Source organism: Somniosus microcephalus, chromosome 2 (genome assembly GCF_052327205.1).
Source record: "Somniosus microcephalus isolate GS21.2 chromosome 2, FLI_Smic_1.0, whole genome shotgun sequence".
Classification (NCBI taxonomy): domain Eukaryota; kingdom Metazoa; phylum Chordata; class Chondrichthyes; order Squaliformes; family Somniosidae; genus Somniosus; species Somniosus microcephalus.
In genome coordinates, this window is record NC_140988.1 from 75,262,919 (window position 1) to 75,280,002 (window position 17,084).

The following is a 17,084-nucleotide window of genomic DNA, read 5'->3' on the forward strand; positions in this document are numbered from 1 at the left end:
CAGAGGGGGAGGGAAGCATAGAAAATCTGGAAAAGTATGAAAGCTCCAGTGACCCAGGAGTGTCAGAAGAAAGTCAGATGCCCCTCAGGGGTGCAGACAATGCTGCCAGCTATGTACTGGAGTTTCCCATGCTAAGCCCCAGCCCATAACCTCTCTCATTCCCAGAAGCACTGGTACACCCATTTTACATATACCAGCACCCATTGAGAGAAAATAGGAGCTGTAGTTAAGGACTGAAGTTGTTTAAGGCAATGTTAAGTCAGAGAATTGTAAAATGCCTAGTTGAAAGAGGTGTTTTTGAGCTTGCGATGAGCTTCATTGGAACAGTGTAGGAGGCCAAGGACTGAGGTCAGACTGGGAGTGGGATGGAGAATTAAAGTGACAAGCAAATCTCAAGGTTGCATTTGCAGACAGTATGGAGGTGTTCAGCAATGTGATCACCCAATCTGCATCTGGTCTCCCTGGCATAGAAAAGACTGCATCGTGAACAATGAATACAGTATACTAAGTTGGAAGAAGTACAAGTAAATCACTGTCTCACCCAGAAGCGGTGTTTGGGGCTTGAACAGTTTGTTGGAGGATGTGAATGGGCAGGTGTTGCTTCACCTGCGCTTGCATGGGAAGGTGCTGGGGGTGCTAGGGATAGGAGAGCAACTGTTGGGGTGATGGAGGAGTGCACCAGGGTGTCGTGGAGGGAACAGTCCCTTCGAAATGCTGAAAGGGGAGTGGAGGTGGCGGAAATAGTGGAGGATGATCTATTGACTGTGGAGGATGGTGAGGTGAAAGATGAGGACAAGGGGGACCCTATAACAGTTCTGGGAAGGATGAGATGTAGATTCTTATAGCCATATCCACAATTGGAAAGTTGGACTCCAGAAATGTGATTCATTGGTCCTTATTTTGATAATAAGCCTAATTGATGACCTTGTGGAAGATAACTAAATATTTTATTGATAATCCACATGTGTGAATTATGATGATGGCTGGCAAATTTAGGAGCTCAGCTTTTTGCAGGATTATGTCCTAATTGTTTTGCTGTTAGTTCACAAATGGTGAATGAAATTATCATAGCTGCTTTAGTTTATAATAAATGAGTATACATTATGGTAAGTATCTGGCAATGGACAAATGCTGTTTATGAGGATCATTTTTATTCTGATTGTGTTCAGTGTCATTTCATTCTCACTTTTCTTTTCAGGGTATGAAAGCATTTAGTAGCAACAAAGCTGTCTGAGTGGTTGTTGAGTATGCATAATTTTAAAATTCTGTTTGTCTTTTCTCTCAGTTTGTTCCCAGTTTTCAAGAGGAGTCTACGCCATTTTTGGATTTTATGACAAGAAGTCTGTAAATACACTTACGTCATTCTGTGGAACGCTGCATGTTTCTTTTATCACCCCAAGCTTTCCTGCAGATGGCTTACACCAATTTGTCATACAGATGAGGCCAGATCTCAAGGGTGCTCTTCTCAGTTTGATCGAATATTATCAATGGGACAAGTTTGCTTATCTATATGACAGTGACAGAGGTACACATTTTTTTGTCTATATACGTTACTATAGCTTCTTTTGTTTTACTTTCCTTTTTATGCAATGGTTATGCAGTTAAAAATAGTGAAACATTTACACAAATCTGAAATGTGTTAAGGGCTGAACAATGTAGATTTTAAGATTAGACAGATATTCTGAAATTTCATTCAGTTGTCTTTAAGGATCAGGCCAAACAAAAAGAAAATTCAGAACCTTCCCTGAAGAGAAGAGGAAGTGAGGTAAAGGAGAATGATTGTGATCTGTTTAAAAAATAAACAGGCTTGATGGTTTGGTGGCTTTTATTTATTTCATGCGTTCATCTGATTGCTAGTCATCCAAGAGAATAGGAGGTGGGGCAGAACAGAGAACCTGGCCTCAGGGTGGTTCTTAATCCTTCTCCTTGGTCCGATCCCCCCAGAATTGCGTCGGCTGCCAAAGAATATGCTAATAGGGCCTACAGCCTGTTTTAGGATACTGCTCCCAAATTTGGCAGAAACTGGATGACGCATGGCAAAAGGTAAGCAATTTTTTAATATTTACCATAATGTGGAGGCAGGAGGAGTAGAAGTGTTCCTCCTGGCTTCACAACAGTATACTGCAGGCCGCTGTCAGCCTGGGATGGCACCCCCTCCTCTCCAGTTCACCTACCCTCCTCTGCCCACCCCCCAGAGCATACCTGTGGGCTGGTTTGAAGTCTGAGCTGGTGGATTATGTGAACTCCCTGATTGGCATCCATGGCTTAACTATTTAATGGAAATGAGTCCTGAGGTCCAATTTAGAGCAAGCCTTGGGCCGACATCTTTGGACGCGTGTTCCATATAAACAATCTCGGCCAAATAAACAAATGTAATTCCATTTTTTTTTAAGTGGAAATGCCATAGAATAAATAGATTGGTCCACTAGTAGTGCAGGCCTGAAGTTAATTTGTCATGTTTCCCTCTTGATAAACCCATTAATTCTGCATATCTAAAGGACGTGGTCTATATTTCACTGCAGACAGCTGCTTATATCACTGCTGTAGATCTAGCTGATGCACATACTTAGCTACATAGTCTGCAATGAAGTGCAAATTGTAGAAGAGTAGTCACTTACTGTGAAATATGGCAACTTTCAATCATGTAGAACACTGCCTTAATGTAATCATGGTCATAAATTAATACCTGTGGCCGAGAATATGGTTTTGCCTTCATTTTCTACTGAATTTGATAGAAGAGTCCTAAAACTGGCATTAAGCCCTGATCACCATATTCAAGGGGCCCAACGCCTGCTTTAGGTAGGCACACTGGATACTCAAAATTGCCGGCTTTCAATTAGGTAGCCGTCACACTTCCAGTGGTGTGGAAATCGGGCACGGGATACCACCATCCAAAATTCATCTCCCGAGCAACAATTTAGCACCCAGAAATGATGTGGGCCAAATTCTCCCCCTGTATTTGTACTTCATAGTGAATCGTCCTTTTATTTCCTTTTTACTCTTCCACCTCCTTCCTCATATCATTCCATAACCGAGCAGCTATACAGTATGCCACCGGCGGGAAGGAAGTGTGGACCAGATTTCTTCACAGCTTCCACTGTCAAAGCTGTTCTGTAGATCAACTGACAGCTAAAGCTCCTCTGTGGGGGAGGGGGCAACTGTTTAATGAGACATCAGACCAAGTCATTGATCATACTCTTCACATTGACTTTGGGGATAGTACGGTAGCGGTGGGGTGGAACCTCCGCCCGCTATTGTAACGCCGCCATAACCACAACCCATTTTCCTGGGTTGGGGCTTATTTAACATGCAGGCAGGGTTTTCAGACAATTCCTGCAACCATAAACGGAGCTTACTGCTGCTAACCCGAAAAATTCTGTAGTACCTGAAGAAGTAGCCAGCGATTCAAAGGGAGTGGAAGAACCTGAAAGATGAACAAAGATTTTTTTTTAGGATTTGGCAGAGACCAAGGCCTAAAAAGTCTAGTAGTTGGGGCTGTTAATGAGGGAGCGAGAGAGGAGTCTACTACTGACCCTCTCCCTCCATGCAATGACTTGAGGAGGGTGCCGGGGTGGGGTGGGTTTCTGCTACTACCACAGGGACTACCGTCACCTTTCTCCTGCTGGAGGCAGCAGCGGTAAGCACGGAAATGGAGCAGCTCACTAGACCCCCCCCCCCCCCCCCCCCCCCCCCCCCCCCCACCCATAGACATTTACATGTGGCAGGCAGGGAAGAGTTGATCGGGGTCTGTCCAGTGGGGGGCAAAGGGAGGGAAATCGAGATTGGGTGGAAATGTGATGATAAGCCACACTTATCCCCTGCTCTCCCGCTTGAGAGTGGAGGAAAGTCCTTAGAGTTGGACTCCACTGGCAAATATCAGTGATTGGGACCAATTCACAGCTTTTTAAAAATATCTCAGTGCATTAAAAATATGATAAACTATTTAATTTTACAAAGGCTTCATAAGAAATCTATCATATTGTCTGTGTAATCGATATATGAATGTTTTATGGTCATGTAAAACAAAACAATTTAAAACATCCTCCAAAATGTTTTTCAGACCAAGTCAATAGAATACACATCGCCATTAATTTAATTCAGATATTAGTTCAAAAAGAGTACATTGGGTTATTTATCAAGGAATAGTTCAATTTTTACTAGTTTGAATTTAATATGGTGACTGTGTTCTGCCATTTCTTTCCCCCAGGATTGTCGGTCTTACAAGCAGTCCTGGATGCTGCTGCTGAAAACAAATGGCAAGTCACAGCAATCAATGTAGGAAATATAAAAGACGAGAGGAAAGATGAAGCCTACCGCTCGCTTTTTCAGGATCTGGAAAATAAAAAGGAAAGACAAGTGATTCTTGACTGTGAACGCGACAAAGTTAATGACATCATGGAACAGGTACTATTTGTATTTTTTTAAATAAATATAGATGCTGTGCCAAGAATTATCCTTTTATTTATCAGTTAAATCGCCTGGCTAGATTTCACAGCATGCAAAGCTCCACATTAGTAGTGCTATAATAATATATATCCTTGTAACCACAGTATAAAATTATGAAGTAAAATAATGGCCTAAAAATTGCTTTTTCAGCAGTAATAATTAGAACACTGTAGGTATCCTGTCTGAAGATTGAATAATTAGCAATCAGGGTATTTTTGCTGTGAAAAAAGCAGGGCTTTCAGTGATCTTTTATGTACTACGACATTCCCATGGACTTGCATGTTATCACCTTACTTCTGTTGTATGTGTATACGTTTTCATGAATAATGATTGATAGCAGACCTGTTGAGAGGAAAGATAAAAAATGATTCTTTGGACCAAACATTTGATTGTTATTTGATGCTTTATGCAAACGGAGTTCAGATCTGTCAATTCTAATAAATGGTTCCCAGCACAACCCTGGTACTGAAGTTGAAGCAGTTGTTGCAGAACCCTACACTATTTTATTTTAAGTTATAGGAAACAACCGAAGACTCAAAAGCTTACTGATAACCAATGCCGAATGTTTATAAAAAATATTATTTCCCCATCTTCAGGTTTGTCTATGCAATGCACCACTTCCTAGCTGAGCAGATGATTACTTGAGCTACTGCCAGGCAAATGCCAGTCAGTGCCACTTTTGATATCACTGCGATGCCACTCAATACCAGGGTGACTGGATGTCCCATTTCACATTCCTCCCCAGGGGCAAGTGTCTGGCTTCCATTCAAACAACCTCCTGATAAAACAATCAAGATTAGAAACACACAAAGAATGGAAATTGCTGCAGCATAGCACATTGGAGCACCATTGGGCTTCTCACTGCAACAGCTCAGAATATGGATAATTTTTGATTCCAACAGCATTTCTGCCTTGAACTCTAGCTCCTGTGATCATTCATCTTATCTAAAATTTAATCAGAGTTCTCCTTGAGCTGCTGTTAAATTTGATTACACTTAGTACGCTACTGGAAAATTGTGCATATGATTTATTAGCATATTAGTAACATCAATATTTGTCATTTCAGAAGTTGTCACTGTAATCCCAAGTGTCTACAGTTTCATTTAGGCTGAGTTGCTGGAAATACCTTTTGTTCTGAGGCTTGTGTAAGACTATGGATATATTATCCTGTCCGAAACACCCAGCACAAAAAATGGGGCCCATTCAAGATATTCTGGGTAACTTCAATGGAAAGAAAAATCAGGCGGAATGTGTAACGGGTGGCCAATCCAAAACCTATATCCAATATACAATCTTGACTCAAAAACAGAAAATGCTGGAAACGCTCAGCAGGCCAGGCAGCATCCGTGGAAAGAGAAACCGAGTCAATGGCCAGAATTTTGCCGGCGCTCAGAGTGCGGGTTTGGAGAAACATAGAAACATAGAAGATAGGAGCAGGTGTAGGCCATTCGGCCCCTCGAGCCTGCTCCGCCATTAGATGAGATCATGGCTGATCATCCAATTTCAGTACCCGGTCCCTGCTTTCTCCCCATACCCCTTGATCCCTTTAGCCTTAAGAAATATATCCAACTCCTTCTTGAATATATTTAATGAATTGGCCTCTACTGCCTTCTGTGGTAGAGAACTCCGCAGGTTCACCACTCTCTGGGTGAAGAAATTCCTCCTCATTTCTGTCCTAAACTAGCCTACCCCTTATCCTTAGACTGTGACCCCAGGTTCTGGACTCCCCGACCATCGGGAACATCCTTCCTGCATCTAGTCTGTCCAGTCCTGTCAGAATTTTATAAGTTTCAATAAGATCTCCTCTCATTCTTCTAAACTCCAGCGAGTACAAGCCCAATCGTCCCAATCTCTACTCATACGTCATTCCTGCCATCCCAGGTATCAGCCTGGCGAATCTTCGCTGATCTCCTTCCATGGCAAGAACATCCTTCCTCAGATAAGGCGACCAAAACTGCACACAATACTCAAGATGTGGTCTCACCAAGGCCCTGTACAACTGTAGCAAGACATCCTTGTTCCTGTACTCAAACCCTCTCGCTATGAAGGCCAATATACCATTTGCCTTCTTAGCCGCCTGCTGCACCTGCATGCTTACCTTCAGCGACTGGTGCACGAGGACACCCAGGTCTCTTTGCACTTCCCCTTCTCCCAATCTATTGCCATTCAGATAATAATCTGCCTTCCTGTTTTTGCCACCAAAGTGGATAACCTCACATTTATCCACATTATATTGCATCTGCCATGCTTTTGCCCAATCACCCAACCTATCCAAATCATCCTGGAGTTTTTTGGCATCCTCCTCACAGCACACACGCCCACCCAGCTTTGTGTCATCTACAAATTTGGAGATATTACATCTCGTTCCCTTGTCTAGATCATTAATATATATTGTGAATAGCTGGGGTCCTAGGACCGATCCCTGCAGTACCCCACTAGTCACTGCCTGCCACTCGGAAAAAGACCCGTTCATTCCAACTCTTTGCTTTCTGTCTGCCAACCAGTTCTCTATCCAAGTCAATCCCTTGCCCCCAATCCCATGTGCCTTAACTTTACACGCTAATCTCTTATGCGGGACCTTATCAAAAGTCTTCTGAAAGTCCAAATACACCACATCCACTGGTTCTCCCTTATCTATTTTACCAGTTACATCCTCAAAAAATTCCAGTAGATCAGTCAAGCACGATTTACCTTTTGTAAATCCATGTTGACTTTGTCTGATCCTGCCACTGTTTTCCAAGTGCTCTGCTATTACATCTTTTATAATGGACTCTAGCATTTTCCCCACTACCAATGTCAGGCTTACCGGTCTGTAATTCTCCGTTTTCTCTCTACCACCTTTTTTGAATAGTGGGGTAACATTAGCTACCCTCCAATCCATGGGTACTGTTCCAGATTCCATCGAATGTTGGAAGATGATCAGCAATGCATCTACTATTTCTAGGGCCACTTCCTTAATTACCTTAAGTATGGGTCTGCTGTCAAAATAGCAAAGATTGAAAGCGGGTAGGAAACCCGCTGTCAACGTGCCTCCACGCAAATCTCCCATATGTTGGGTCTGTCAGCGCAGAACTGACCTGACACCAAGCAGCGGGGGACACGCTTTAGATCATTAAATGGCTTGTTAAGAGCCAATTTAATGATATTTTGAGGCTTCCTTCCAATTTTACATGCTCCCCCACGGTTACCCACTGCTCGGGGAACACACCAGCTCACCCTGGCATGAGTTAAGTCTGCTTTGATGTTTCTGATAAGCTGACAGCTGCAGAAGTGGTGTAAAGGATGCCATGCTGTAGATGGTCAGTTTCAGTGCGCAGAAGCTGTTGGTCACTGCATTTGTAAGGCATATAGAGATTTCTTTAGCTTGCAAGTGTTTAGAGCCAACAGCTTGTCCAGTGCCAACTCTTTGGAACAACCTCTCTCACCATTGACAGATCACCTCTGTCATCTCACCTGCATCTGTCATCTATTGCAGCAACATCGGTGCCCTTGAAAAAAATCAAACCTTGGTCCTCTGAATCCTTCGACGATCAGCTCCAACACCAACATCACCAGGCACACCAACATCATCAACAACATCACCAACCTTCTCTGCCATCACCTGATGCTGCACAGGGCATCAGCCCCTGACAACATTGATGCCCGGGAGGCCAGCGATGGCATCACCATGGCCAGATTTACTTCACTTGATGCTGTAAACTCTGGCTGCCACATGATGCGCCAGGTTGACACCATCCCACACCAGCACCTAAAGCATCCCTTTAATGTCCAAGCCATTCCATGCATACTCATCACTATAGCAGGGTTGGGGAGGTGGGTGGTGGATGTTATGTATCAACATTCACTGGAACTCAGTAAGAAACTTCTCAAGGTGCGCACAGATCTGTCCAATAATGGGCAAAGTTGAAAATATAGATTTCACTGTATGACAACATATTACCAGAAACTTCACATGGACATTGGCTGAACCTCTCAAGTGCCTCCCCTTGTGTGTTATTAGTTGGTATGTTTGCAGTAGGATGAGGGTAAGTGTGAGGGGTGGCTAGTGAGATGGGGAAGTGATAATGTAGATAGAGATCGTTGGGTGGAGGTGCAAGGTAAGTTGGTGTGAGTAAGGATGTGCAGGAGAAGGGTAGGGAAGGCAGAATGATGGGGATGTGTTGAGTGGCAGAGCAGGGTGAGTTTGGGCGTGGCTTTGTAGTAATGCTTCGTCATCCACTGAGATTATTGAAAGCTTGGCGCCACTGCAGCCAGGGACCCCTGACAACATCCCTGCTTTTGCCCTCCTGTGCAATGTGCAACCAGGCTGCGTTGGTGTCCTGGGGAGGTCTCTTCCACCCTTGGAAGGGAAGAGAACCTCCCTGCATGCTGTGACTCCCTCCATTGGAGAGCCTGGGTGCAACCGTCCACCTTTGTGCAGTGCTTGTCAGTGTTTGCAGCACTTCAGTGCTGTCAAACACTGACAGAACAACTGTCAAACTCAATGTGGATGTGGTCCCTTTAAGGAAACCGGCTGATGACACATCATCAAATGACATCAACAGACCCGCTTCCTGTTAATTGGCAGGGAAAACTGCAGGGCGGACTTAACAAGGCCAATCAAGGGGAAATCCCTATGACAGAGCGGCTGCAGCCGGGAGCCGGACCGAAACCCGGGAAACAGCTATCCCGCCACCATCCCAACACCACTAATAAAATCCAGCCCAACGCTTCAGGTCTGTGACCCTGCGTCAAAACTGGAAATATTTAGAGATGTAACAGATTTTAACCAGGTGTAGAGGCAGGGAAAGGGGGAGGGGAGGGAAGAACAAAAGGGACGGTCTGTGATAGGGTGGAAGGTGGGAGTGGTGAAATGCTGCAAATGGGGATGGCAGAATCATCAACAGCTGCCGTCTGACAAAATAGGGGCAGAGGTTATGGTCTGAAACTGTTGAACTTGATGGTGATTCCAGAAGGCTATAAAGTGCCTAATCGAAAGATGAAGTACTGTTCCTCGAGCTTCTGTTCAGCTTCGTTGGAATAGTGTAGAAGGACAAGAACGGAGAGGTCAGAGTAGGAGTGGAGCGGGGAATTAAAGTGACAGGCGACCAGAAGCTCGGGGTCACCATTATGGACTGAACGTAGGTATTCCGCAAAGTGGTCACCCAATCTGCATTTGGTCTCCCCAATGTAGAGGAGACCGTGAGCAGTGAATACCGTATACTAAATTGCAAGAATTACGAGTAAATCGCTGTTTCACCTGGAAGGAGCTCTTGACAGTGGGAAGGGAGGAGGTAAAAAAGCAGGTGTTGCATCTCCTGCACTTGCATGGGAAGGTTCCATGGGGAGGGGAGGGGCTGTTGGGGGTGAATGAGGAGTGGACCAGGTTGTCGCAGAGGGAGCAATCCCTTCGGAATGCTGAAAGGGGAGGGGAAGATGCTTTTGGTGTCGGGATCACGCTGGAGGTGGCAGAAATGGCAGAGGATGATAAGTTGAATGTGGAGGTTGGTGGGGTGAAAGGTGAGGACAAGGGGAACCCTATCACGGTTCTGGGAGGGAGGGGAAGGGGTGAGAGCAGAAGTGTGGGAAATGGAACGGACACGGTCGAGGGCCATGTCAACCACAGTAGAGGAGAATCCTCAGTTGAGGAAAAAGGAAAACATATCAGAAGCACTAGAACAGATACGGTGGAGACAGAGAAACTGGGAGAATGGAATAGAGTCCTTACAGGAGGCGGGGTGGGAGGAAGTGTAGTCCAGGTAGCTGTGGGAGTCAGTGGGCTTATAGTGGATGTTCGTCGATAGCCTATTCCCAGAAATGGAGACAGAGAAGTCGAGGAAGGGGACGGAAGTGTCAGAGATGGACCATGTGAAATTGGAAGCAAAGTGAATTAAATTTTCTAGTTCTGGGTGAGAGCAGGAAACGGCACCAATACAGTCATCAATGTACCGGAAAAAGAAGTGAGGGAGGGGACCTGAGTAGGACTGGAACAATGAATGTTCCACATATCCCACGAAAAGGCAGGCATAGCTAGTGCCCATACAGGTTCCCATAGCAATTTGGAGGAAGTGAATGGAGTCAAAGGAGAAAGTTGTTCAATGTGAGAACAGGTTCAGCCAGGTGGAGGAGAGTGATGGTGGATAGGGACTGGTTAGGCCTCTGTTCAAGGAAGAAGTGGAGCGCCCTCAGGCCGTCCTAGTGGGGAATTGGACGTCCATAGTGAAAAGGAGATGGTTGGGGCCAGGAAACTGGAAACTGTTAAAGTGGCAGAGGGCGTCAGAGAGTCGCGAATGTAGATGGGAAGAGACTGGAAAAAGGGAGAAAATATAGAGTCGAGATAGGAGGAAATCAGTTCCATGGGGCAAGAACAGGCTGAAATGATGGGTCTACCTGGGCAGCCCTTTTTGTGGCCCTCGGGAAGGAGGTAGAAGCGGGCTGTGCGGGGTTGGGGGACTATAAGTTTGACAGCTGTGGAGGGAAGATCTCCAGAGAAGATGAGGTCCGTGACAGTCTTGGAAACAATGGTTTAATGTTTGGTAGTGGGGTCATGGTCCAGGGGGAGGTATGAAGATGTGTCAGAGAGTTGGTGTTCAGCCTCCGCATGGTAGAGGTTGATTTGCCAACCAGCAACAGCACCACCCTTATCGGCAGGTTTAATGACAATGTTGGGGTTGGATCTGAGGGAATGGAGTGCTGTAAGTTCAGAGGGAGGTAGGTTGGAGTGAGTGAGGGGAGCAGAGAAACTGAGATGGCTGATGTCACGTTGGCAGTTCGCAATGAAAAGATCTAGAGAGGGCAAGAGGCCAGAGGGAGGGGTCCAGGTAGAACGGGAATTCTGAAAGTGGGAGAAAGGGTCCGCTGTGCAGGGGAAGACTCCTGGCAAAAGAAGTGGGCACGGAGATGAAGGCGATGGAAAAAGAGCTCGGCACCGTGCCAATCTCGAAATTCATTGAGATGGGGGTGTAAGGGGATGAAGCTCAGGCATTTGCTGAGGACTGATCGTTCTGGGTCAGAGGGGAAAGTCAGAGGGGATAGTGAAAACACAGCAGGGGGTGAGATTGGAAGAATGGATTGGGTCAGAGGAAAGTGAAGGGGAAGAAGGTTCCAGAGGGGCATTGGTGTCCAAGAGTTGTTGAAGCTTGCGATCCTTGACACCTGAAAGGAAGAAGAAAAGTTTCTTCTTGAAGCGGCGGATGAGGCAAAGGATGAAATGGAACTGTGGCCCAGGACAGCTTTGAGATAGAGTGCATCGGTGCTGCTGAAGAGAGACCTCGAGAGAGAGAGTGCATGTGGCGACACATGGCGTTGAGCGTGGATCTCAGGATGTAGCAAGAGCAGCAGTGTATTCAAGGAATGCTGAATATCTTGGAGATATCTGTAATCCTGGGTGGATCCGAAACATGAAGGGTGGAATTGCAGTTGGAATCCACGTGGAATAAGTCGGAGTTGGAGACGGTTGCTGAGGAAAGAGATATGGCTGTGAAAACAAGTTTTGGTAGATACCTGATCAAACACAAGAAGGGAAACAGAAAGCAATGAAGATTAACAAGGTAGAAGAGACAAACGGAAATCCCGTCGAGAGAGGAGCAGAACTTCTTCAAGGTGCGCATTCCTAGAAGAGAAGTGGCAGTGAATTAAACACTAATACAAAAGCAAAATACTGCGGATGCTGGAAATCTGAAATAAAAACAGAAAATGCTGGAAACACTCAGCAGGTCAGGCAGCATCCGTGGAGAGAGAAACAGAGTTAACGTTTCAGGTCTGTGACCCTTTGTCAGAACAGGAAAAAGTTAGAGATGTAACAGATTTTAACCAGGTGTAGAGGCAGGGAAAGGGGGAGGGGAGGAAAGAACAAAAGGGACGGTCTGTGATAGGGTGGAAGGCAGGAGTGGTGAAATGCTGCAAATGGAGTTGGCAGAATCATCAACAACATCCACCTGAAAAAATAGGGGCACAAGTTATGGTCTGAAATTTTATAATAGCATTTTGCTATTATATAATCTTGACTGTTTTATCAGGAGGTTTGTTGAATGGTAGCTTTCTGCCTCTGCCCTCTCTGTATTTACAGGTAAGTCATTTTGTATGAAAGTCAAAGAAAACTGTTAAACAGAGAGGCTTGGCTATCCTTGAACAATACCAATTTCTTCTATACTTTCATGGAATGTCTCTAGTATTTTCATTTACTAATTTTTTGGTTGCTCTGCCATATCTAGCTTTCTCTTATAAGAACATAAGAAAATAAGAAATAGGAGCTGCAGTAGGCCATTTGGCCCTTCGAGCCTGCTCCACCATTTAACAAGATCATGGCTGATCTTGTACCTCAACTCCACCTTCCTGCCCAATCCCCATATCCATTAATTCCCTTAGTTCCCAAAAATTTATCGACATCTGTCTTGAATATACTCAATGACTGAGCATCCACAGCTCTCTGGGTTAGATAATTCCAAAGATTCACAACCCTTTGATTGAAGAAATTTCTCTTGATCTCAGTCCTAAATGGCCTACCCCTTATTCTGAGACTGTGACCCCGTGTTCTAGATTCCCCAGCCAGGGGAAACATTTTCCCAGCATTAACCCTGTCAAGCCCCTTAAGAATTTTATATGTTTCAATTGGATCACCTCTCATTCTTCTAAGATCTAGGGAATATAGGCCTAGTCTACTCAATCTCTCCTCATAAGGTAAACCCCCTCATCCCAGGAACCAGTCTAGTGAACCTTCATTGCACTCCCTCTATGGCAAGTATGTCTTTCCAAAAGTAAGGAGACCAGAACTGTACACAGTACTCCAGGTGTGGCCTCACCAATGCCCCGCATAATTGTAGTTAGACTTCCTTACTCTTATACTCTAATCCCTTTGTAACAAAAGCTAACATACCATTTGCTTTCTTAATTGCTTGCTGTATCTGCATGTTAATTTTTGTGATTCATGTACAAGGATATCCAGGCCCCTCTGAATGCAAACATTTCCCAGTCTCTCACTATTCAAAAAATATTCTGCTTTTTTGTTTTTCCTACCAAAGTGGATAACTTCACACTTCCCCACATTATATTCCATTTGCCATGTTCTTGCCCACTCAGTCAACCTGTCTATATCACTCTGAGCCTCTTTGCATCCTCCTCACAGATTACTTCCCCACCTAACATTGTATCATCAACAAACTTGGATACGTTACACTCAGTCCCTTCATCTAAGTCATTGATCTAGATTGTAAATAGCTGAGGCCCAAGTACTGATCCTTGTGGTGTTCCACTAGTTACAGCCTGCCAACCCGATAAAGTCCCGTTTATTCCTACTCACTGTTTTCTGTCCATTAACCAATCCTCAATCCATGCTAATATATCACCCCCAATCCCATGAGTTCTAATTTTGTGTAATAACCTCTTGTGTGGCACCTTATTGAATGCTTTTTGAAAATCCAAATACATTACATCCACTGGTTCCCCCTTATCCATCCTACTAGTTACATCTTCGAAAAACTCAATGATTTGTCAAACATGATTTCCCTTTCATAAAACCATGTTGACTCTGCCTAATCACATTATGATTTTCTAAGTGCCCTGTTACCATGTCACTAATAATGGATTCGAGCATTTTGTCTACTACTAATATCAGGCTAACTGGCCAATAGAAAACTGCTTTTTCTTTTCCTCCTTTCTTAAATAGAGGGGTTATGTTTGCTACCTTCCAATCCGCGGGGACTGTTCTAGAATCTAGAGAATTCTGGACAATTCATACCAATGCATCCACTATCTCTGCAGCTACCTCTTTTAAAACCTTAGGATGCTGGTCATCAGGTCCAGGGGATTAGTCGCCACTTAGTCCCATTAATTTCTCCAGTACTATGTCTTTACTTATACTGATTTCTTTAAGTTCCTCATTCTCTCTAGACCCTTGGTTCCCCATTATTTCCAGAATGTTTTTTGTGTCTTCGACCATGAAGAAAGATACAAAATATTTGTTTAATGTCTCTGCCATTTCCTTATTGCCCATTATAATTTCTCCTGTCTCTGCCTCTACTGGGCCCACGTTTACTTTCACTAATCTCTTCTTATTTACATACTTATAGAAACATTTACAATCTGTTTTTATATCTCTTGCTAATTTTCTCTCATTCTTTTTTCTCTTTCCTTATCAATTTCTTAGTCCTTCTTTGCTGAATTCTAAAATCCTCCCAATCCTCAGGCTTACTACTCTTTTTGGCAACATTATAAGCCTCTTCCTTTGATCTAATACTATCTTTAACTTCTCTTCTTAGTCACGGTTGGACCACTTTTGCTGTGGTGTTTTTGTGCCTTAAAGGAATGTATATTTGTGGTAAATTATGTATTAATTCTTTAAATGCTAGCCATTCCTTGTCTACCATCATATCTTTTAATGTAGTTTCCCAATCGACCTTAGCCAACTTGCCCCTCATACCTATGTAATTTGCTATGTTTAAGACCCTAGTTTTGGACTTAACTAAATCACTTTCAAACTCAATATAAAATTCTATCATATTATGGTCACTCTTCCCTAAAGGCCCCTTTACTACAAGGTTATTAATTAACCCTTTCCCATTGCACAATACTAGATCTAAAATAGCCTGTTCCCTGGTTGTTTCCTCAATTTACTGATCTAGAAAACTATCTTGTATACATTCCATGAACTCGTCCCGCACGCTATTACTGCAAATTTAGTTTGCATAGTCTATATGTAGATTAAAGCCCCCCAAGTTTACTGTATTACTCTTGTTATATATGCCTCTAATTTCCAGATTTATACTCTGCCCTACATTACAACTACTGTTTGGGGGCCTACAAACAACTCCCACCAAAGTTTTCTGTCCCTTGCTGTTTCTTAGCTCCACCCAAACTGATTCTACTTCTTGATTTTCAGAGCTAAGATCCTTTCTCCCTACTGTATTTATCCCATCCTTTATTATCAGAGCTACCCCTCCTCCTTTTCCATTTTGCCTATCTCTCTAAAAGTTAAGTATCCTGGAATATTTAGTTCCTAACTTTGGTCAATTTGCAACCACGTCTTCGTAATGGCTATTAGATCAAACCTATTAATTTCTATCTGTGCTACTAATTCATCTATTTTGTTGCGAATGCTTTGTGCATTCAGATATGGTGCCTTTTCTATTTTCCCCTGATGTCACCTGAGTCACTGATGCTCTATTACCTTTGTTATTTTCTCTGTCCCTTCCTGACCCACTCTGCTTATTTTTACCCCAAACTCTGCTCTGCTCTAGAGCCTGGATATTTCTCTTTCTCCTTTTAAATTTACTCTTTCCTGAATCCTCCACCACCCCCCGCCCCCCACCACCTTCATTAGTTTAAAGCCCTGTCTACTGCCCTAGTTATTTGATTCGCCAAGACATTGGATCCAGCCCGGGTTTAAGTGGAGCCCGTCCCAACAGAACAGCTCCCTCTTTCCCCAGCACTGGTGCCAGTGGCCCATGAAGCGAAACCCCTGCCTCCCACACCACTCTTTCAGCCATGCATTTAAACTTCTAATCTGCTTATCCCTATGCCAATTTGTACGTGGCTCAGGTAACAATCCAGAGATCATTATCTATGAGGTTCTGCTTTTTAATTTGGACCCCAACTCCTCAAACTCTCTCAGCAGAACTTCATTCCTAGTTCTACCTATGTTGTTGGTTCCTACATGAACCATGACAACTGGTTCCACCTCTTCCCACTCCAAGTTCTTCTCCAGCCATGAGGAGATGTCTTTAACCCCGGCACCAAGCAGGCAACACAACTTTGGAACTCCCGGTCGCGGCTGCAGAGAACAGTATCTATCCCTCTGATTATTCTGTCCCCTATCACAACTACATTCCCTTTCACTCTCCCCACTCAAATGGCCCCCTGCACCACGGTGCCGTGGTCAGCTTGCTCATCTATCCTGCAGGCTTTTCCCTTATCCACACAGGCAGCAAGAACCTTATACCTGTTTTTTTTATTTGTTTATGGGATGTGAGCATCGCTAGCAATGCCAGCATTTATTGCCCTTCCCTAATTGCCCTTGAGAAGGTGGTGGTGAGCCACCTTCTTGAACCGCTGCAGTCCATGTGGTGAAGGTACTCCCACAGTGCTGTTAGGGAGGGAGTTCAAGGATTTTGACCCAGCGACGATGAAGGATCAACGCTATACTTCTAAGTCAGGATGGTGTGTGACTTAGAGTCATAGAGCTTTACAGCACAGAAAGAGGCCCTTCGGCCCATCGCGTCCGCGCCGGCCATCAAGCCCTATCTAATCTAATCCCATTTTCCAGCATTTGGTCCGTAGCCTTGTTTGCTATGGCATTTCACGTGCTCATCCAAATGCTTCTTGAATGTTGTGAGGGTTCCTGCCTCTACCACCCTTTCAGGCAGTGAGTTCCAGATTCCAACCACCCTCTGGGTGAAAAAGTTTTTCCTCAAATCCCCTCTAAACCTCCTGCCCCTTACCTTGAATCTATGCCCCCTTGTTATTGATCCCTCTACTAAGGGGAAAAGTTCCTTTCTATCCACCCTATCTATGCCCCTCATAATTTTGTATACCTCAATCAGGTCCCCCCTCAGCCTTCTCTGCTCCAAGGAAAACAACCCCAGCCTGTCCAGTCTTTCTTCATAGCTGAAGCGCTCTAGCCCAGGTAACATCCTGGTAAATCTCCTCTGCACCCTCTCCAAAGC

At 44.3% G+C, this 17,084-nt stretch overlaps 1 protein-coding gene across 9 annotated transcripts in view; it reads left to right on the plus strand.

Annotated features, from left to right (window-relative positions):
- Positions 1-17,084, plus strand: part of gria2b (glutamate receptor, ionotropic, AMPA 2b) — a 193,991-nt gene that overhangs the window by 88,359 nt on the left and 88,548 nt on the right. For all 9 annotated transcript variants that reach the window (XM_086010547.1, XM_086010556.1, XM_086010563.1 and 6 more), the window contains exons 3-4: positions 1,286-1,525; positions 4,208-4,404. In XM_086010547.1, the coding sequence (XP_085866673.1) occupies positions 1,286-1,525; positions 4,208-4,404 (437 nt within the window). The remainder of the gene's footprint in view (positions 1-1,285; positions 1,526-4,207; positions 4,405-17,084) is intronic.